The 23842-nt window shown below is 48.0% G+C and overlaps 1 gene segment (V, D, J or C); it reads left to right on the plus strand.

Moving 5' to 3' along the window:
* The window catches only part of LOC137543845 (Ig mu chain C region-like), a 102486-nt gene extending 79982 nt beyond the window's left edge, over nucleotides 1–22504 (plus strand). Inside the window, 1 exon segment of the C gene segment in view lies at nucleotides 22036–22504. Coding sequence covers nucleotides 22036–22388 — 353 coding nt within the window.
* Nucleotides 22505–23842: the final 1338 nt, after the last annotated feature.

Raw genomic sequence — 23842 nt, forward strand, 5'->3', positions numbered from 1 at the left:
CTGCAGCCACCCAGTGCTCAAAAAGGGTACACCGTGTCCACCACCATGGGACAAACAATATGCCAGGCTTAGTAGGATTGCCACAAAAGTTTAAAAGTGTTTATTCCACAATAATTAAAGTTTAAAACAAAACAACTTACATTGTGGGTCCATGCACACTGGACCCAATGCATACAAATCGCTTATAAGGTTTTTGCACTGAAACAAATCAAAGTGCACCTTATCACATACGTAGGTTGGTACATTCAGAGATAGCCCGTCTCTCCTTCCCTACCAGGTTTTGTCTCTATGCCGTCATCAGGGGATATGGAGAGCAGGCTGAGTCAGGGCTATTATATAACGAACAGTAAATTCAAATATAAACATTCAATTACCTTAACCATTTCCGCCGCCCAGACGTGAAGCTCATGTCCGGGCGGCTGCTGTGCTGCTCTCCTGCGCTTCGGTGCGCTCCAGCGCGCGATCGCGGGCGCGCCCCCATGTCCCCGTGGTGTCCGCCGCTAGCCCTGGGATCAGTGAATGGGAACATGGTTCCCGATCCCTGTCCCCCGCAGAAAAACCGAAGCGCTCACACGAGGCTTCAGTTCTTCTGCCCGGAAAAATTTCCACATCCCACTTGTACTTCCGCTTTGCGAGAAGTACAAGGAGGGAAAACAAAAATGAAGGTGGCCATCTTGTGGCCAAATAATAAAACTACATCTACACATTTTTTACATTACAATTGACACATTCAACAACATTAAAAATGAACTGATTATGTCACACTCCAAAATATTACCCAAATACATTTTTTAATAAAAAAAAAAAAAAAAAAAAAAGACAAATAGTTACCTAAGGGTCTGAACTTTTTAAATATGCATTTGAAGGGGGTATACTACAAACCTTTTTTAAATTATAAGCTTGTAAATAGTGATGGACGCAGCACGGAAACAATGCACCTTTATTTCCAAATAAAATATTGGTGATAGTAGATTACATACTGATTAAGGTAATTGAATGTTTATATTTGAATTTACTGTTCGTTATATAATAGCCCTGACTCAGCCTGCTCTCCATATCCCCTGATGACGGCATAGAGACAAAACCTGGTAGGGAAGGAGAGACGGGCTATCTCTGAATGTACCAACCTACATATGTGATAAGGTGCACTTTGATTTGTTTCAGTGCAAAAACCTTGTAAGTGATTTGTATGCATTGGGTCCAGTGTGCATGGACCCACAATGTAAGTTGTTTTGTTTTAAACTTTAATTATTGTGGAATAAACACTTTTAAACTTTTGTGGCAATCCTACTAAGCCTGGCATATTGTTTGTCCCATGGTGGTGGACACTATGTACCCTTTTTGAGCACTGGGTGGCTGCAGAGTGTAGTAACAGAATTGGGGTGACAACAGCGCTGAGGAATATATGTACAGTAATGTTAGTAAAGTGTGAGGAAACGCGGAAAAGCCGCCGCCAGTACTCAGAGTAAAGCGGCTGATTCCGCGTTCAACATGGCAGCTGGCGCGCAGTCGGAGCGCGGAGAAACCGCCGCATGCTCAGACAACAGGGCGGCGGTTTCCGCGTCCGACGCAGCAGGTTGTACGCATAGGCCTGCTTCTATCAGTAATGCTGAATGCGGAGAAAACGCCGCACGCACGGACAGCAGTGCGGCGGATTCTGCATCCAACACAGCAGAAACATTACAACACATGTCTGGTGTGGCTGGGACTGATCGTCCACACTGGTTTAGGAGGACGCGCGCGCGCGCAGAGAGGCAGGGCCTTTATGACAGTCAGAAGGGGGTCAGCTGACCAAGCCGGTCAGCTGCCAATTTCTGCAGCTTCCATTGGTCCAGCACTTAGGGGAGGCGCTGGAGAGCGCTGGTGTATATATACTGGGTGCTGGTCATTTCTCTGGTGTCTGGCGTTGCGATCACTACGTGGTAGCACTCAGACCTTGTCAGTATCTGTGTTTATTAGACCAGTTTCTTAGGTGTTGACGATCAAGGAGCTCACACCTTAGTCTAGGAATTCTGTTAATATCTGTGTTATAATCTAGACCAGTTTTCAAGGTGTTGATGATCAAGGAACTCACACCTTAAGCTACGTACAGACATGCGATAACGATCGTTCGTAAGCAACGACGAACGATCAATTAAGGAGAGAAATGAAAAGGTCGTTAGTAAAGAGGTGTTGAAAGTGGCAAACGATCAGATCGTTTCCGAACGAACGATGCGGAAGTGACGAACGTATGATGCAGCGCATCTATTATGCTAAACGTTATTCAGATCAATGAACCCGGAACGAACGTCATTGTTAATGGCCAGTAGGAAAGAGGAAGTTGCGTACAGATATATATATATATATATATATATATATATATATATATATATATACACACAGAGAGAGAGAGATATAGATAGATATATCTCTATCTATATACATCTATCTACATCTATATATACATATATATATATATATATCTATATACATATCTATATACATCTCTCTGTCTCTCTCTCTCTGTCTGCGCATGTACGGTACTTAACGAACGATCGTTTTTGTAACGATCAGCATACACACGTACTTTTGCTAACGATCGTCGTTACAAAAAATCCGCCAGGACGGATTTCCAGTTTGCAACGACTTCAGTCGCTGATCGTTACCCTTAACGGTCGTTAGCGGTTATTTTGTAACGATCGTCGTTATAAACGATCGTTAGTCGTTCGTTACCAACGACTTTAGTCGCATGTCTGTATGCCCCTTAAGTCTAGGATTTCTGTACCATCTGTATTATTAATATTATCTAGTCTAGTTCCAGGAGTGTTGAGAATCTTGGAGCTCACACTCAAGTCTAGGCATTGTTGATTATCTGTTATGACCTCCTGCTTCCCTGACCATTCTTCTGATCTCTGATTTTGTACCTTTGTCATTCTGATACTCTGTTGCCAAACTCTGCTGGTCTCAGGACTCTGCATCTGTTTCCTGTCTTTGTAATTTATCTGTCCGTGTGTTAACGACCTGGCCTGTCCGACCTCGAGAACTATCTCTCCTGTTAAGAGATAGTTCACAGATCTGTCAGTGACACTCCCTCTTTGGTGTCACTCACGTTCTGTCCTTTCCACTCTCAGCCTGGCTCCACCCCGTGGGGAGCATCAGACCTGTGGAAGGAATCTGATCTCTAGCAGTATCTCTCACTGCTTAGCACCCTTCTTACGGGTGCTTTCCTCAAAGTATTACTGTTGCATCAAACACTCATATAACTCAGGTGTCAAGAGGTTAGAGATATATCTGATTATCGGTCATACTGCAGATCATCAATAATCGGGTATATATCTGCATTCTAGGTGATACTGCAGATCACCGGTAATCAGACCCTCTCTGTGTTACACCGATCGTTACAGAACGCCAGACCCAAAATGCAAATGGACGCACACACTGACCGTCGGGGCGCACTTACCACTTCGGTGGACTCGATCAACCAAGTGCTGGGTAATCACAAAGCTATGATTGACGGTTTGTCCGGTTCTTTAAGAACCCTCCAGACGGCTGTGGACGAGGTGCGATCCCCTCCTAGCACAGACATACGCATGCCTGTACCTGAAAAATTTTCTGGTCACAGATCTGACTTTCGAAATTTTAGGAGTAGAGTGTTGTCATACTTTGAGTTGAGATCTAGATCTTCAGGAACCATGACCCAAAGGGTCACGTTTATTAAGACTTCGTTATCAGGCGACTCCCAAACCTGGGCATACAGTTTACCTGCTGGGGATTTAGCCTTAATCTCCGTAGATGAATTTTTTAAGGCCATGGCAGTAATCTACGACGATCCAGACATTGCCTCGACTTCTGAGCGAAAGCAGGGGCGTAGCAATAGGGGTTGCAGAAGTTGCGACCGCATCGGGGCCCTTGGGCCAGAGGGGCCCAAAAGGGCCCTTCCTCAACTACAGTATTAGCTCTCTATTGGTCCTGTGCTCAAAATAATCACTTCTATAGATACTTTGAATAGTGGTAATTATTAACAAACTGTTCCCCAACCCCTTCTTGCAACTCAGACACTGTAGTTGCCATTGGCAGGTTTTGGTGAGCCGTATCAATTGCTATGTATAGAGTGCTTGGGGGGCCCCACTGTAAAACATGCATCGGGGCCCACAACTCCTTAGCTACGTCACTGAGCGAAAGCTCAAGTTATTGCGTCAAGGCAAGAGTCCGGTCGAGGAGTATGCTGCCGAATTTAGGAGGTGGTCAGTTTCAGCCAGGTGGGACACCTATGCTCTTTTAGACTGTTTCTTATCAGGGTTATCAGATGAGGTCTCTGATCTTATGTTAAGTCAACCTGAACCTAAAACCGTCGATGAGGCCATTTCATCAGCAATCAGAATTGATCGCAGAATACGTTATCAAAGGCAGACCAGGGGTAGAAACAATGTTAAAATGGTGTCCTACGCTACGCCTCCAGTAACTCCATCTCCTCCCGTTTCACCTCCCCCCCGAGCCAATGCAGATTGGTCGGTCAAAACTGTCTCAAGTGGAGCGGAGACGCAGGATTTCTGAGCAGTTGTGTCTTTATTGTGCAGAGGGGGGTCATAGAGTATGAAATTGCCCTAAGAAGTCGGGAAACGCCACTGCCTAGGAGTAGTTGGGGGTAATACCCTAGGCGTACAGCTCTTACCCCTAGAGGATAAACGGTTACTTCTTCCTTGTGTGATTACATGGGAAGATAAATCTGAAGTCTCTGAGGCCTTCATTGATTCAGGCTCAGCGGCTAATTTTATGGATTACGAATTTGCAAAGAAATTGGGTGTTCCGCTCACACCAGTTAAACCACCCCTTCAGGTTACGGCAGTAGATGATTCCCCCTTACAGCGTAATCATCCGCTGTCCCAGACACCAGAGGTGGAAGTCACCATAGGGGTTCTGCATAAAGAGAAGTTGCAGTTTTTTGTGTTGCGCATGACAACCTCCACAGTCATCCTCGGCATGCCGTGGTTACACCTTCACTCCCCTCAGATAAATTGGGCTACCGGTCAGCTAACGAGCTGGTCAGCCCACTGTTTTCGTCATTGTTTAGTGAAGGTGACCTTAGGCCAGACCAGGATTCATGTGGAGGGTGTTTCAGAACAATATGCTGAGTTTTCGGACGTGTTTTGCCCCAAAGTTGCCGATAAACTACCTCCACATCGCCCTTTCGATTGCCCGATTGATCTCCGATCCGGTTGTGTGCCCCCTAGAGGTCATCTTTACAATTTGTCTGGGCCAGAAAAGGTGGCCATGCAAGAGTATATGCGTGAAAACTTAGCTAAGGGATTCATTCGTCCTTCCCGGTCGCCTGCCGGAGCAGGGTTCTTTTTTGTAAAGAAAAAAGACGGAGGCCTTCAGCCATGCATTGATTACCGGGGACTGAATAAGATCACAGTTAAAAATCGCTATCCATTACCTTTGATAGACGATTTATTCACCCAAGTCACCAATGCTAAGATCTTTTCGAAATTGGATTTGCGGGGTGCATACAATCTGGTGCGGATCAGAGATGGCGATGAATGGAAGACGGCCTTTAACACACCCGACGGGCATTACGAGTACCTGGTGATGCCCTTCGGGTTGTGTAACGCCCCGGCCGTCTTCCAGGAACTCATTAATGAAGTTTTCAGGGAGGTGTTGGGTAAATTTGTCCTAATATACCTGGACGATATACTGATCTTCTCAGACAACCTCTCTGAGCACAGGGCTCATGTCAAATTCGTGCTGCACAAGCTTAGACAAAACAGGCTTTATGCCAAATTGGAGAAATGCATTTTTGAGGTGACATCCGTCGCTTTTCTGGGATACATAATTTCCACCTCGGGCCTTTCTATGGATCCCGCCAAAGTCTCTGCTGTCCTAGAATGGCCCCAGCCAGTAGGACTCAAATCTCTTCAGAGATTTTTAGGGTTTGCGAATTACTATAGAAGGTTCATAAAGGGGTACTCCACAGTCATAGCACCCCTCACCAGTCTCACTAAAAAAGGGGCAGATACCAACCACTGGTCCCCCGAAGCTTTGGCCGCTTTCTCCACTTTGAAAGAACTGTTTTGCTCTGCACCCATATTGAGACACGTAGACACCTCTTATCCATTCATTGTAGAGGTGGACGCCTCTGAAGTTGGGGTAGGGGCTGTGCTGTCTCAACGCTCTGGGCTGCAGGGAAGATTACACCCGTGTGCCTATTTCTCTCTGAGGTTTTCACCAGCAGAGAAAAACTACGACATAGGCAACAGGGAGCTCCTAGCCATTAAGTTGGCCTTTGAGGAATGGCGTCATTTGCTAGAAGGAGCAGAACATACGATTACAGTCTACATTGATCACAAGAATTTGGAATACATTGAGGGGGCTAAGAGATTGAGTCCCCGTCAGGCTCGGTGGTCACTGTTTTTCTCGAGATTTAGATTTGTAATTACGTACACTCCAGGTAGTAAAAACATTAAGGCGGATGCTTTATCCAGATGTTTTGAGCCGGAGACAGCACAGCCCTCAGAGCCAGAAACCATTGTTCCACAGAAGGTAGTGCTGGGAGCCACAGAGACTTGGAAAGACTGGACGGAGACTTTAGGTCCCTTCCAGCAGGATGTCCCTGAGGGAAAGCCTGAAGGGGTTATGTTTGTGCCACTGCCATTTCGTCTCCAGATTTTGCAGATGTTCCACTCGCACAAGAATGCCGGGCACCCAGGGGCCTCCAGAACGCAAGACTTGATTGCTAGATGTGCTTGGTGGCCTTCTCTGGCAACGGACTGCAAGGAGTATGTTAGAGAGTGTGCAGTGTGTGCAAAAAGCAAACCCTCCCGTCTGGCACCTGTGGGAACGTTGCAGCCTTTGCCCACTCCGAGTGAACCATGGACCCATTTGTCCATGGATTTTGTAGGTGAGCTTCCAAGGTCTGAAGGCATGTCGGTCATTTGGGTGGTAGTCGACCGTTTCAGTAAAATGGCCCATTTTGTGCCCTTGAAAGGACTCCCCTCAGCCCAGGAGTTGGCCGATCTTTTCATCATCCACATTTTCCGACTTCATGGCATTCCGGAAAACATAGTGTCAGATCGGGGAGTCCAATTTGTTTCTAGATTTTGGAGGGCATTTTGCCATGAAATGGGCATGGAACTGTCATTTTCGTCAGGCTACCACCCACAGACCAATGGTCAGACGGAGAGGGTTAATCAGTCATTGGAACAGTTTTTGAGGTGCTATTTTGCAGAAGATGATTGGGTCAAGTTTTTGCCATATGCAGAATTTGCGCACAATAATTTGAAAAGCTCTTCCTCTGGGTTCTCTCCATTTCAGGTGGTAACTGGAAAGTTGCCCAAGTTTTCCCCATTGCCAGTAGCCTCCACTCCGTTTCCAGCTCTGGAGGCTTGGCAAAAGTCGTTCAAAACCATTTGGGGAATCGTGAAAAGTAATTTGGAAAAGGCTTTTCAAAGTCAGAAAGGTCAAGCTGACAAGAAACTATTCTTAGAATGGAAGTTCCGACCAGGAGACCTGGTCTGGGTGTCCACACGTCATTTAACCCTGAAACAGCCCTCGCCCAAGTTAGGTCCCAGGTTTGTGGGCCCTTTTCCTGTGACCAGGAAGATCAACAATGTTACTTATGCCATTGATCTTCCCGCCAGCATGCGTGGTGTAAGATCTTTTCATGTGTCCCTGCTTAAGCCAGCAGTCCATGTGGGTGCCACTCCTCCTCCTCCTGTGATGGTAGACGACCAACCTGAGTATGAAGTAGAAACTCACGAGTAGAGTTGGGCCGAACGGTTCGCCTGCGAACGGTTCCATGCGAACTTCCGTGGTTCGCGTTCGCGTCCCGCAGGCGAACTTTTGCGGAAGTTCGGTTCGCCCCATAATGCACCATGAGGGTCAACTTTGACCCTCTACATCACAGTCAGCAGGCCCAGTGTAGCCAATTAGGCTACACTAGCCCCTGGAGCCACTCCCCCCCCTACTAAAAGGCAGGCAGCGGCGACCATTACGGTCACTCGTGTGCCTGCATTAGTGAGAGTAGGGCGAGCTGCTGCACACTCTCTCATAGGGAAAGATTAGTTAGGCTTAGCTTGTCCCTGGCTGCATACCTGTTCCGTGAACCCACCACTGCATACCTGTACTGTGAACCCACCACTGCATACCTGTTCAGTGAACCCACCACTGCATACCTGTTCAGTGAACCCACCACTGCATACCTGTACTGTGAACCCACCACTGCATACCTGTACTGTGAACCCACCACTGCATACCTGTTCTGTGAACCCACCACTGCATACCTGTTCTGTGAACCCACCACTGCATACCTGTTCAGTGAACCCACCACTGCATACCTGTTCTGTGAACCCACCACTGCATATCTGTTCTGTGAACCCACCACTGCATACCTGTTCAGTGAACCCGCCACTGCATACCTGTTCTGTTCAGTGAACCCGCCACTGTATACCTGTTCTGTTCAGTGAACCCGCCACTGCATACCTGTTCTGTTCAGTGAACCCGCCACTGTATACCTGTTCTGTTCAGTGAACCCGCCACTGCATACCTGTTCTGTTCAGTGAACTCGCCACTGTATACCTGTTCTGTTCAGTGAACCCGCCACTGCATACCTGTTCTGTTCAGTGAACCCGCCACTGTATACCTGTTCTGTTCAGTGAACCCGCCACTGCACACCTGTTCTGTTCAGTGAACCCGCCACTGTATACCTGTTCTGTTCAGTGAACCCGCCACTGCATACCTGTTCTGTTCAGTGAACCCGCCACTGTATACCTGTTCTGTTCAGTGAACCCGCCACTGCATACCTGTTCTGTTCAGTGAACCCGCCACTGTATACCTGTTCTGTTCAGTGAACCCGCCACTGCATACCTGTTCTGTTCAGTGAACCCGCCACTGTATACCTGTTCTGTTCAGTGAACCCGCCACTGCATACCTGTTCTGTTCAGTGAACTCGCCACTGTATACCTGTTCTGTTCAGTGAACCCGCCACTGCATACCTGTTCTGTTCAGTGAACCCGCCACTGTATACCTGTTCTGTTCAGTGAACCCACCACTGCATACCTGTTCTGTTCAGTGAATCCGCCACTGTATACCTGTTCTGTTCAGTGAACCCGCCACTGCATACCTGTTCTGTTCAGTGAACCCGCCACTGTATACCTGTTCTGTTCAGTGAACCCGCCACTGCATACCTGTTCTGTTCAGTGAACCCGCCACTGTATACCTGTTCTGTTCAGTGAACCCGCCACTGCACACCTGTTCTGTTCAGTGAACCCGCCACTGTATACCTGTTCTGTTCAGTGAACAGTTTGGTGTGTCAGTGTGAAGCAGTACCTTAATTACACTACCTGATTGATGTATACACATGCAAGATGTTTTAAAGCACTTTAGGCCTGTCATTTAGCATTCAATATGATTTCTGCCCTTAAAACGCTGCTTTGCGTCAAATCCAGATTTTTCCCGGGGACTTTTGGCGTTTATCCCACTCCGCCATGCCCCCCTCCAGGTGTTAGACCCCTTGAAACATCTTTTCCATCACTTTTGTGGCCAGCATAATTTTTTTTTTTCAAAGTTCGCATCCCCATTGAAGTCTATTGCGGTTTGCGAACTTTAACGCGAACCGAACCTTCCGCGGAAGTTCACGAACCCGGTTCGCGAACCTAAAATTGGAGGTTCGGCCCAACTCTACTCACGAGTAGTGCAGAATTCACTACAGTATCTAGTGCACTGGAAGGGGTATGGTATGGAGGAGAGAACATGGGTACCTGAGTGTCGCATGCATGCGGACAAATTAAGAAGAGAATTCCACACTCGATATCCTGAGAAACCGGGTAGGAGTTGTCCGGAGACCACTCCTCAGGGAAGGGGGGTACTGTGAGGAAACGCGGAAAAGCCGCCGCCAGTACTCAGAGTAAGGCGGCTGATTCCACGTTCAACATGGCAGCTGACGCGCAGTCGGAGCGCGGAGAAACCGCTGCATGCTCAGACAAACGGGGCGGCGGTTTCCGCGTCCGACGCGGCAGGTTGTACGCATAGGCCTGCTTCTATCAGTAATGCTGAATGCGGAGAAAACGCTGCACGCACGGACAGCAGTGCGGCGGATACCGCATCCAACACAGCAGAAACATTACAACACATGACTGGTGTGGCTGGGACTGATAGTCCACACTGGTTTAGGAGGACGCGCGCGCGCAGAGAGGCAGGGCCTTTATGACAGTCAGAAGGGGGTCAGCTGACCATTTCTGCAGCTTCCATTGGTCCAGCACTTAGGGGAGGCGCTGGAGAGCGCTGGTGTATATATGGGGAGAAAAAGAAAATTGAGGCACTGTGATAGCAAATGAGGTACCTTTTAATCCACGGTGTGACAGACAGCAGGGTACACAGTGGGGGTGAGGGGATGCCTGACAGCTGTTTCGCTAAGAAAGCTTCTTCAGAGGCAAATATAAGGAACAAGGAAACCCAAGTGATATCCGGCTTTAAAGGGACTCCGAGCTCAGCGAAAAAAGTAAAGTTGTACTCACCAGGGTCTTTCTCCAGCCCAGTGCTGGTCGGGAGGTCCCACGCCGGCGTCCTGGCTCCTCTCCTTCACCCCGCTCCGGTATGGCTGACAGGCCGCAGCCCGGGCGACACTCGGTGGAGTGTCGGGCTGCAGCTTCCGCGTATGACGCGGATTACGTCACACGCCGGCCGCCTCGCGTCATCACGGCGGCCGGCGTGAAAGTACTGCGCATGCGCGCTTTAATCGCGCATGCGCAGTACTTTCACGCCGGCCGCCGTGATGACGCGAGGCGGCCGGCGTGTGACGTAATCCGCGTCATACGCGGAAGCTGCAGCCCGACACTCCACCGAGTGTCGCCCGGGCTGCGGCCTGTCAGCCATACCGGAGCGGGGTGAAGGAGAGGAGCCAGGACGCCGGCGTGGGACCTCCCGACCAGCACTGGGCTGGAGAAAGACCCTGGTGAGTACAACTTTACTTTTTTCGCTGAGCTCGGAGTCCCTTTAAATAATTTCACTCACCGCCATTTCGGCAGGGTACACCGCCCACAAATCGCCGCCGCGACGTTCCGGCGTATAGGCTCCGCCCACCGGAAGTGACATGTGCGCTTACTCTACCCAATAGGTGAGCAGCGGGTCTCCCCGCATATTGCGCGTTGTCACTAACCGGATCTGGCGTCACTGCCCGCCCGTCATTGGCTGCACCAGCGGGGGTTACCATGGTGATCATCAACTATATTGTTTTGAAATTCACACCAATGTTTCTGAACTATGGATTTAATTCTTCCTGCCATTGGAGAGTAATCAAATACACATGTAAAGGGTTGATTCCTGGATTCAAGGCGATTTTTTGCTATCTTTCTATTAGTCATCAGATTTTCTCTGCTCAGGGTATCTGCCCTTCGAAAGGCTCTATTTAAATCCTCCATGATATAGAGCCTTTCGAAGGGCAGATACCCTGAGCAGAGAAAATATGATGACTAATAGAAAGATAGCAAAAAATCGCCATGAATCCAGGAATCAACCCTTTACATGTGTATTTGATTACTCTCCAATGGCAGGAAGAATTAAATCCATAGTTCAGAAACATTGGTGTGAATTTCAAAACAATGTTGGTACATGTAAGGTTGCTAACCATAAACCTATGGTATCCTTCAGGAGAGCGCCAACCATTGGAGATAAAATCACCAATAGTGAGTTTAGATCGGTGGATGAGCGGAATTGGTTGCAAAAACACATTCCAATTGGTAATTTCAGATGCGGAAATTGCAATCACTGTATTCAATTTAGAACTGGAAAAAGCGTACAACTTGGCGCAAAGACTATCCATTTCAAACAGTTCTTGCATTGCCGCTCCAGAAATACTGTGTATGCAATTATCTGCTCATGCAACCGTTTCTATGTGGGACAGACCACCCGTATGATTTGCACCCGCTTTCAGGAACATGTAAACTCAATCAAGACGGGGGTGGGTGCAGGGAGGTTTATCCTACATATGCGAGAATGTCATAATGGAAATCCTGGTTCCTTGCAATTTTTAGGCTTAAAGGAGATTCCCATACCTCATAGGGGAGGAAATCATGAACAGATCCTACTTCAACAGGAAGCTAGAATCATTTCTGAAACAGGGGCTTGTGGCCCCTTAGGATTGAATGAAAGAAACGAGCTCCACTGTTTTCTCTCTAAATACTAGTCCAATGTAACTTGTCTCTCTGTACTTATCAATGGTAACTTAGCTATCTCTATGTGATTGTAATTTGTAATAACCTCTCAATGTCCATGTTGTATTATGTACGATTGTGTTCCCTTATGTATACCGGCATATAGTGGATGATCACCATGGTAACCCCCGCTGGTGCAGCCAATGACGGGCGGGCAGTGACGCCAGATCCGGTTAGTGACAACGCGCAATATGCGGGGAGACCCGCTGCTCACCTATTGGGTAGAGTAAGCACACATGTCACTTCCGGTGGGCGGAGCCTATACGCTGGAACGTCGCGGCGGCGATTTGTGGGCGGTGTACCTTGCCGAAATGGCGGTGAGTGAAATTATTTAAAGCCGGATATCACTTGGGTTTCCTTGTTCCTTATATTTGCCTCTGAAGAAGCTTTCTTAGCGAAACAGCTGTCAGGCATCCCCTCACCCCCACTATTCACCCTGCTGTCTGTCACACCGTGGATTAAAAGGTTCCTCATTTGCTATCACAGTGTCTCAATTTTATTTTTCTCCTCATGCAAATGTACGCTTGAGAGCACGTCTTAGCACATTGTACAGGATCCGGTGTACCCAATTTTTGTTCCCTGCCCACATCTAGTGCCAGTCTTTTCCTCTCCACATTGCTGGTGTATATATACTGGGTGCTGGTCATTTCTCTGGTGTCTGGCGTTGCGATCACTACGTGGTAGCACTCAGACCCTGTCAGTATCTGTGTTTATTAGACCAGTTTCTTAGGTGTTGATGATCACTGAGGTCACCCCTTGTCTAGGAATTCTGTTATTATCTGTGTTATTATCTAGACCAGTTTCCAAGGTGTTGATGATCAAGGAACTCACACCTTAGTCTAGGATTTCTGTACCATCTGTATTATTAATATTATCTAGTCTAGTTCCAGGAGTGTTGAGAATCTTGGAGCTCACACTCAAGTCTAGGCATTGTTGATTATCTGTTATGACCTTCTGCTTCCCTGACCATTCTTCTGATCTCTGATTGTGTACCTTTGTCATTCTGATACTCTGTTGCCAAACTCTGCTGGTCTCAGGACTCTGCATCTGTTTCCTGTCTTTGTACTTTATCTGTCCGTGTGTTAACGACCTGGCCTGTCCGACCTCGAGAACTATCTCTCCTGTTAAGAGATCGTTCACAGATCTGTCAGTGACACTCCCTCTTTGGTGTCACTCACGTTCTGTCCTTCCCACTCTCAGCCTGGCTCCGCCCCTTGGGGAGCAACAGACCTGTGAAAGGAATCTGATCTTTAGCAGTATCTCTCACTGCTTAGCACCCTTCTTACGGATGCTTTCCTCAAAGTATTACTGTTGCACCAAACACTCATATAACTCAGGTGTCAAGAGCTTAGAGATATATCTGATTATCGGTGATTCTGCAGATCATCAATAATCGGGTATATATTTGCATTCTCGGTGATACTGCAGATCACCGGTAATCAGATCCTCTCTGTGTTACACCGATAGTTACATAAAGGTTGTGATTTTCCTCTGTTTGCTGGCAAGTAAAGTTCAGGATACAGTGGTCTGTGTGTTTGTTATACTGACAGTGTGATGTGTGTTTGTGTCTAGTGGCTCCACGGGTGATAGAGCCGGTGAGATTCTCCATCAGTGACACAGGAGAGGTGCAGTGTGCCCTGACTCTGCAGGGATTCTACCCCAGAGAAATCAGCATCACATGGACATACCTCCCAACTTTTTGAGATGAGAATGCGGACATTTAAGCCACACCCCAACCACACCCCCAACCACACCCCCTGACACCCCTAGTTAAATAAAATATATATATATATATATATATATATATATATATATATATATATATATATATATATATGAAAAAATTATCAAAGCCCCAGCCGGCGGATGCGGTGAGTGGGGCGATGTGTAAGATAATGTCAGTGTCCCCCTGTATGTAGAGTATAAAAGCACAGCATAGCGGGCAGTCTTACCATTCCTCGTCGCGTACGGGCATCTCTGGCTCTTCGCTTCCTGTGAAGTCACAGGAAGTAGATGGAAGCCCAGAGCCAGCCCGGTACGCGTCTACACGACAAGGAATGGTAAGACTGCCCGCTATGCTGCGCTTTTATACTCTACATACAGGGGGACACTGGGGGGCACATTCGGAGGGAGGGACAGTATTATCTTACACATCGCCCCACACACTGCATCCGCCGGCTGGGGCCTCGATCATTTTTTTCACTTCCTCTGCCTGCCGGGACACAAGGGGGGTATCCCGGGACAGCGGGACCCCTCCCCCAACCCATGACCGTCCCGACGAAAACGGGATGGTTGGGGCCCCTGCATGGAGCTCTGGAGAACCCCAAACTCAGCTACAGCCTGAAAACAAGCCAACACTGCATGAGGATGGAACATGTGATGTCACCAGTGTGTTCACACTGCCCCGCCCTCTCTGCTTCCCAGTGCATGTGACCTGGGAGCACCAACCCGTGGCACAGCCTCAGCATACCGTACTCACCATAGCAGGTAATGAAGCATGTTTATTGCATAATAGTCTTTCCTAAGTATCACGCCAGGGTCCATATGCAATTCCTTTTTTTCACCTGAATTTTATCCTAGGTGATGTTTTTCAACTTGTAAATAAAATGTTGTTTATGCCACCAGCAAGCAAACAAATACTCAAAATTAGTTGGACAGTACTTTTTCACCTACTTTATGGTACTTATTCCATTGCAAAGTGCTAAAAAGTTAATTTAAATTGAAGATGAAAAATGATCTCCTAGGAGAAAAAGTGAATTGCATATGGCCCCAGGGGCCAGCCCCCCACCAGTATTGGGGCAGGTCCCCATCATGGACAGAGGCCCCCTACTCTTCTGCTCCCCACCCCCCCCCCCCCCCCCCTTGTGCCAAGTAATAAAAGCACAGGAAGCTCTGTTATTTACCTAGTATAAGCTTTTCTTTTTATTTTGGGTGACTGAGTGCTGTATGCTGCCCCCCTGAGGCTCCTATTGACATAACCTGCATCGGGAGCCAGAGAATCTCAGCATACAGCATGCAAATGCCCAGAGGAAAAGGAGACCTAATGCAGTGTGCATAGGTCCCAACCATCCCCCTTTCAGAGCTGACAGGTTTTTGACCAGCCCATCTCCTCATTGGGGGTTCTCAGGGTTTTCTTTATCTTCAAAAGCACTTAGTGAATGGCAGTTGCTCCATCCAACTTCCAAAAAAATGTACGATGAACAGGGAGTCTGGTCAGCATCTTTGTATAAATCTTTTTCAGGGAGTGTCTTTATAAAGACTAAAGGCCATGCTGAGAACCCCCCATGAGGAGATGGACTAGCCCAAAACCTGTTGGTCATGTCAGATTTCTACTACTTACTGTAAGCGACAGCAACATAGAAGAAAAGTAATTTATGGCTCATTTTACTCTGGAAGAAATGTACTTCTTATTTGTAAGTGTATACATATATTTTAAAATTTACTTTTGCGACAGAGGTACTTTATCTGACTCTAAACTTTAATCCCATCAATTACATTGATATATTTCTTCCAGAGGCCTGTAACTTACACTAGTTTTTGACACTTAGGCCAATATGCAATTAACTTTTTCACCAGTTAACTCCTAGGAGATAATTTTCATCTTCTCTTTAAACTAATATTTCAGCACTTTGCAATTGAAAAAGTACTATCAGATATATTTTGAGTATTTTCTTGCATACTGGTGGCTTGAAAGGCATTTTATGACAAGATGTAACAATATCACTTAACCTCCCTGGCGTTCTATTGAGATCGCCAGGGAGGGTTTTTTTTTAATAAAAAAAAAACTATTTCATGCAGCCAACTGAAAGTTTGCTGCATGAAAGCCCACTAGAGGGCGCTCCGGAGGCGTTCATCCGATCGCCTCCGGCGGCCAGAAGTAACACGGAAGGCCGCAATGAGCGGCCTTCCGTGTTTCGCTTACCTCGTCGCCATGGCGACGAGCGGAGTGACGTCATGGACGTCAGCCGACGTCCTGACGTCAGCCGCCTCCGATCCAGCCCTTAGCGCTGGCCGGAACTTTTTGTTCCGGCTACGCTGGGCTCAGGCGGCTGGGGGGACCCTCTTTCGCCGCTGCACGCGGCGGATCGCCGCGCTGCAGCGGTGATCAGGTAGCACACGCGGCTGGCAAAGTGCCGGCTGCGTGTGCTGCTTTTTATTTGAGCCAAATCGGCCCAGCAGGGCCTGAGCGGCAGGCTCCGGCGGTACTGGACGAGCTGAGCTCGTCCAGACCGCTCAGCAGGTTAACCTCCCTGGCGTTCAGTTTCTGCTGGATTTCTGTGCCAAAAGTGATCCAATTCAGTTTCATGACCTTTTTTCCTGTGTGTCAAGCAGGGGTGTAGTGTACATTTTGAGTCCAATAAAAGCTTGAAACACAAAAATAAACTAAATTTTGAAATTACTCCCCAAAATCTCTGGTCATTTATACTTCCAAGCTGCAGCTGCTCAGCCTGTTCTAATACAAATGTAAAGGTGGCTAGAGATGATGGGCAGATGCGACCAAGAGACAGATCTTTATCTAATCAAATTTGATTAGAGAGAGATCGGTCGGCTGCCCATACTCCACAGGCTGATTCCCGATAAATTTCATCAGGAAATCGCTCAGGAATCGGCCGTGTCCATTGCCTCATCGCTGCCCCCCCCCCCTCCCAATGTAAAAATGTATTCCTGTGTGTGCATTTATACATTACCTGTCCTGTGTCGCCCACCGCGTGGTGCCCATCTGTCTTCGGAATCCCCTGCAGATTATTGTAGGTAGGTAGCCAGGTCTAGGTGCCCCCAGTATAGGCTAGGTATGTAAAGGTGTCCCCTAGTATAGGCTAGGTAGGTACAGGTGTCACTCAGTATTGGCTAGGTAGGTAAAGGTGTCCCCTAGTATAGGCTAGGTAGGTACAGGTGTCGCTCAGTATTGGCTAGGTAGGTAAAGGTGTTCCCTAGTATAGGCTAGGTAGGTACAGGTGCCGCTCAGTATAGGCTAGGTAGGTACAGGTGTCCCCTAGTATAGGCTAGGTAGGTACAGGTGTCGCTCAGTATTGGCTAGGTAGGTAAAGGTGTCCCCTAGTATAGGCTAGGTAGGTACAGGTGTCGCTCAGTATAGGCTAGGTAGGTACAGGTGTCGCTCAGTATTGGCTAGGTAGGTACAGGTGTCACTCAGTATTGGCTAGGTAGGTACAGGTGCCGCTCAGTATAGGCTAGGTAGGTACAGGTGTCGCTCAGTATTGGCTAGGTAGGTAAAGGTGTTCCCTAGTATAGGCTAGGTAGGTACAGGTGTCGCTCAGTATAGGCTAGGTAGGTACAGGTGTCACTCAGTATTGGCTAGGTAGGTACAGGTGTCCCCCAGTATAGGCTAGGTAGGTACAGGTGTCCCCTAGTATAGGCTAGGTAGGTACAGGTGTCGCTCAGTATAGGCTAGGTAGGTACAGGTCTCCCCTAGTATAGGCTAGGTAGGTACAGGTGTCCCCCAGTATAGGCTAGGTAGGTACAGGTGTCCCCTAGTATAGGCTAGGTAGGTACAGGTGTCGCTCAGTATAGGCTAGGTAGGTACAGGTGTCCCCTAGTATAGGCTAGGTAGGTACAGGTGTCGCTCAGTATAGGCTAGGTAGGTACAGGTGCCGCTCAGTATAGGCTAGGTAGGTACAGGTGTCGCTCAGTATTGGCTAGGTAGGTACAGGTGCCGCTCAGTATAGGCTAGGTAGGTACAGGTGTCCCCCAGTATAGGCTAGGTAGGTACAGGTGTCCCCTAGTATAGGCTAGGTAGGTAAAGGTGTCCCCCAGTATAGGCTAGGTAGGTACAGGTGTCGCTCAGTATAGGCTAGGTAGGTACAGGTGTCGCTCAGTATTGGCTAGGTAGGTACAGGTGTCCCCTAGTATAGGCTAGGTAGGTACAGGTGCCGCTCAGTATAGGCTAGGTAGGTACAGTTGTCCCCCAGTATAGGCTAGGTAGGTACAGGTGTCGCTCAGTATAGGCTAGGTAGGTACAGGTGTCGCTCGGTATTGGCTAGGTAGGTACAGGTGTCCCCTAGTATAGGCTAGGTAGTTATAGGTGTTGCTCAGTATAGACTAGGTAGGTACAGGTGTCCCCTAGTATAGGCTAGTTAGGTACAGGTGTCGCTCAGTATAGGCTAGGTAGGTACAGGTGTCCCCTAGTATAGGCTAGGTAGGTACAGGTGTCGCTCAGTATAGGCTAGGTAGGTACAGGTGTCGCTCAGTATTGGCTAGGTAGGTACAGGTGTCGCTCAGTATTGGCTAGGTAGGTACAGGTGCCGCTCAGTATTGGCTAGGTAGGTACAGGTGTCCCCAGGATAGGCTAGGTAGGTACAGGTGTCCCCTAGTATAGGCTAGGTAGTTATAGGTGTTGCTCAGTATAGGCTAGGTAGGTACAGGTGTCCCCTAGTATAGGCTAGGTAGGTACAGGTGTCCCCTAGTATAGGCTAGGTAGGTACAGGTGTCGCTCAGTATAGGCTAGGTAGGTACAGGTGTCCCCTAGTATAGGCTAGGTAGGTACAGGTGTCCCCCAGTATAGGCTAGGTAGGTACAGGTGTCCCCCAGTATAGGCTAGGTAGGTACAGGTGTCGGTCAGTATAGGCTAGGTAGGTACAGGTGTCCCCTAGTATAGGCTAGGTAGTTATAGGTGTTGCTCAGTATAGGCTAGGTAGGTGCAGGTGTCCCCAGGATAGGCTAGGTAGGTACAGGTGTCGCTCAGTATAGGCTAGGTAGGTACAGGTGTCCCCTAGTATAGGCTAGGTAGGTACAGGTGTCCCCCAGTATAGGCTAGGTAGGTACAGGTGTCCCCTAGTATAGGCTAGGTAGGTACAGGTGTCGCTCAGTATAGGCTAGGTAGGTACAGGTCGCCCCTAGTATAGGCTAGGTAGGTACAGGTGTCCCCCAGTATAGGCTAGGTAGGTACAGGTGTCCCCTAGTATAGGCTAGGTAGGTACAGGTGTCGCTCAGTATAGGCTAGGTAGGTACAGGTGCCGCTCAGTATAGGCTAGGTAGGTACAGGTGTCCCCTAGTATAGGCTAGGTAGGTACAGGTGTCGCTCAGTATAGGCTAGGTAGGTACAGGTGCCGCTCAGTATAGGCTAGGTAGGTACAGGTGTCCCCTAGTATAGGCTAGGTAGGTACAGGTGTCGCTCAGTATAGGCTAGGTAGGTACAGGTGCCGCTCAGTATAGGCTAGGTAGGTACAGGTGTCCCCCAGTATAGGCTAGGTAGGTACAGGTGTCCCCTAGTATAGGCTAGGTAGGTACAGGTGTCGCTCAGTATAGGCTAGGTAGGTACAGGTGCCGCTCAGTATAGGCTAGGTAGGTACAGGTGTCCCCTAGTATAGGCTAGGTAGGTACAGGTGTCGCTCAGTATAGGCTAGGTAGGTACAGGTGTCCCCTAGTATAGGCTAGGTAGGTACAGGTGTCGCTCAGTATAGGCTAGGTAGGTACAGGTGCCAGCAGAAAACAAAGCAAGCGCTCACCAACATGGGCCGCATCTGAATGACTCATCACCTCATATGCACCGCTTAAATAGCTCAAATACACACTCAGCAATCAGACAGATGCAAAACATATCTGATTGCTGAGTGTGTATTTGAGCTATATATGCGGTGCATATGAGGTGATGAGTCATTCAGTTGCGGCCCATATTGGTGAGCGCTTGCTTTGTTTTCTGCTGTCTGTATTGAATGTAAGTTACACATTTTAGCGTAGCTGCTGCCAGGGTAAAGACATTTGCTTTTAACTTAGGTCAGTTTAGTGTTAGGACATCTGCTCTGGAGATTTACCTCAACGTTGGTGCAGATGTCCAGTATATCTATATTTTTGCATGCAAAACTATGATGGAAGCTAAAATTTCTCCATAGACCAGTATTGCATTGTTTGGATGCGGGCGTACATTTTAGTCCAGGGGGGGCGGTGTGCGCCACAGCGATTAACCATTCAATTGTACAGTATTGGGTCAGGGATGCGCAGCCTTTTACCTATATTTTGTAGGTACAGGTGCCGCTCAGTATAGGCTAGGTAGGTACAGGTGTCGCTCAGTATAGGCTAGGTAGGTACAGGTGCCGCTCAGTATAGGCTAGGTAGGTACAGGTGTCGCTCAGTATTGGCTAGGTAGGTACAGGTGTCACTCAGTATAGGCTAGGTAGGTACAGGTGTCGCTCAGTATAGGCTAGGTAGGTACAGGTGTCCCCTAGTATAGGCTAGGTAGGTACAGGTGCCGCTCAGTATAGGCTAGGTAGGTACAGGTGTCCCCTAGTATCGGCTAGGTAGGTACAGGTGTCGCTCAGTATAGGCTAGGTAGGTACAGGTGTCGCTCAGTATAGGCTAGGTAGGTACAGGTGTCGCTCAGTATAGGCTAGGTAGGTACAGGTGTTGCTTAGTATTGGCTAGGTAGGTACAGGTGCCGCTCAGTATAGGCTAGGTAGGTACAAGTGCCGCTCAGTATAGGCTAGGTAGGTGCAGGTGTCCCCAGGATAGGCTAGGAAGGTGCAGGTGTCCCAAAGGATAGGCTAGTTAGGTGGAAGTGTCCCCCAAGATAGGCTAGTTAGCTGCAGGTGCCCCCCAAGATAGACGTCAGACGTCACATGACTTCAGTCCCCATCCTCCGCATACCGGAAGTTATGTGGAGCTGTGAAGACAGATGGGGCACTCACTGAAACGAGGCTCGGTATGTATCAAGCAAGGCAGTGGCTGCATTGGGGGCATTAGGGGGGGGGGGGTCAGGGGGTAGGGGGCACTATGCCCTACATCACTAATGCTGCAGATAGTGTACAGGAGCTCCTGCAGTTAGTTAACTTATACTGTGGGCCTCCTGTAGCTAGGGAAACCCCCTGAGTGGTATGCCTGACACTGTGTCGGGCATACCGCTTTCAGAAAAAATTCCTTGCCCGACACAGTGTCGTGCATACCACTCAGGAGGTTAAGAGAAAACTTAGGAGAAGAAGTGAATTGCATATGGGCCTTAGTCATTTAAGTTCATAGTCAGGGTTGCTGAGAGGTTTATGAAGATTCCACCAAATTCATCTAGTAATGAGTAAAATTAAAGGCATGGAGGATTCTGGAATAACTAGTTCACTGGCCAGATCTAAATTCCATGTTGATACTGTACAGAGATTTGGAACAGGCTGTGCGTGTAACCACACAAACACTGAAAAGGTGAAAATCTTTGCTTGGAGGAGTCAGAATAAAATCTGCCCACAAAGCCTTAAGCTGCGTACTCACCACCCGACGGGTCCAGTGACATCCCCTTGACGACGATCGTTAACTGCACCTCTTCCTGCTCGCGACCTCACTTTACGTTACCCAACGAGTGCAAAAGGGAAGTAAGCGATTGTAGTACTTTTCAGCAATGTCATTGGGGTACTTAAAGATTCGATCTGTCATGTCAGTCACTTAACAACGCACGATCGCCAATGGCGGCGGAGGGGGGTTTGTAACCTTTAATATGCTTTTGTTAAACAATGTTGCCCGGCATCGGGTAACATTGCCACAAATATCACCTGGTGTGTATGGGCCTTTAGTATTACTGCACTGAATATTGGAATAAATAATATTAATAATAATAATAATAATAAACCTCAGTCAACTCTTTACAATATATGAAGTTAGGTAATACTGTATATTGTACATACTGTAGTTGACTGAGGTGGCCCTCCCTCCAAAGCTTCCTTTATTATTCCAATCTTCAGTGCAGTATTATTTGTACTTTGGGTAGCCATACCATGATCTGGACTGATTTGCTGTTTGTAATGCTGATACATAATCATAATTAACATTATACTGCATTTTGTAATATACAAAGTTGCACACTCTTATCTGTTGTACAATTTTCCACTGAGACTAATAAGCTCTGATTGATCTGCAGATCTTCCGTGGAGGCCACACATTGAACAACTAGATTCATCTGGCTTTATCCTGGAAAATGAATCCAGCATAGAATGTAAAATCTCCGGCTATATCTCTGAAGAGCTGACTGTGAGCTGGCACAGGAAACAGGGAGGAGGCAGAGAGGAGGAACTTGCTAATGGTGACCAGTACAAGATGCCACAGATCACCCACCGGAGACAGAAGGATAACACATACAGCTGTACAGCCAGCCTGCAATTTACCCCAATAGTGGCAGACCAGGGGTCAGAGTTCATCTGCAGAGTGCAGCACCCCAGCCTGGAGCGCCCCCTAGAGAGGAGCACAGGACCTCTAAAAGTGATGAGTGTGTGACTATTGTGATACAGTGCTAGATAGACTAGACTGAATTTCTGAGGCGTTAAAGTTAAAACATTGGAGCATGAGGGAGACCATTAACTGACTAAAGCCATTGATTCCAAAGGGAGGTTTTGCAATGACACCTGAAGTGTTTTTAAAAAAATGCTTTTTTCTTTCCAATGTGGGAAATAAATGTTATCATCCTTTTCATGGCCGAACCATGATGAAACACAATCAATCGGTTTTATGATTGTGTTTTATGTTCAGTTCATATTGCATGTGTGGGGCCCAAAGGCCCTGGAGTCTGGCTACTCCAGCAGATAACAGATTCTGTTCAGGAAACCATTTGGTTGCAAGCTGTCATCCTGGGAGGACAATGTTTTTCTTTAATTACCAAAAACAAAAGAGTCTTGCCCTGAGCAGATCACTAGCAGTGTGAACTCTGCCAGCAAACAGGACCAAATGGTCCCCTTTCATGGCAGAGGAAGCCTAGCATAACAGGAGGCTGGACAGAGAGGCACCACTGTAGGCATATTTAGAATAAAGCTGGCCATACACTAGGCCGATTCCCCGCCGATCGACAGCAGATTCGATCATTGGGATCGAATCTGCTGTCACGTCGTTCACGCTAAACGCTAAATTTCGATCTATTTCGTCCCGAAATAGATCGGTCCCGTCGATCACTCAGTGCGGGAAATTACCGTCGATCGCCAGCGGGTAGGGAGCGCGTCGCTAGCGGCGTTCGAGTGCCCGACGACCGACCCAATACAGCTGCAATACATTACCTGCTCCGCCGGCGCGACTCCCCAGGTCTCCGCTGTCTTCTTCTCCGCTCTGGTCTGGTCTCCGGGTCCGGCAGGCTTCACTTCTTCTAGCCCGGCAGGAAGTTTAAACAGTAGACGGCGCTCTACTGTTTAAACTTCCCCCAGACAGGAAGAAGTGCAGCATGCCAGACCCGGAGACCAGACCAGAGCGGAGTAGACAGCAGAGACCTGGGGATTCGCGCCGGCGGAGCAGGTAATGCGGGGGGGTGGTGGGGCCCGGGGGGGGGGGGGGGGCTAGCTAGCGGCGGCAGCACCACCACCACAGATGGTGAACGGTTTCATGCTGAAGTCGAGTCACAATCTGTTTGCAGTAAATGCAGCCATACGATCCCTCTCTGATCAGATTCGATCAGAGAGGGATCTATCTGTTGGTCGAATCTGATGGCAAATCGACCAGTGTATGGCTACCTTAACTGTATTGTATTTTTTTTTTTGACTTTTTAAGAGATGCTGTACTTATGATAGGTTTGACAATTATATCATTTGATCAGTCCCGCTGAGTATCCTCAAATTTAATTGATGAAGCTAGCATACCCACCAACTGGGTTATTAAACTTCTCAGTAACCGAATGTCCTACAATATTCATGTCTGCCATCAATGTGATCTACAGTGGGATGCGAAAGTTTGGGCAACCTTGCTAATCG

This window comes from Hyperolius riggenbachi, unplaced genomic scaffold (assembly GCF_040937935.1).
Source record: "Hyperolius riggenbachi isolate aHypRig1 unplaced genomic scaffold, aHypRig1.pri scaffold_237, whole genome shotgun sequence".
NCBI lineage: Eukaryota > Metazoa > Chordata > Amphibia > Anura > Hyperoliidae > Hyperolius > Hyperolius riggenbachi.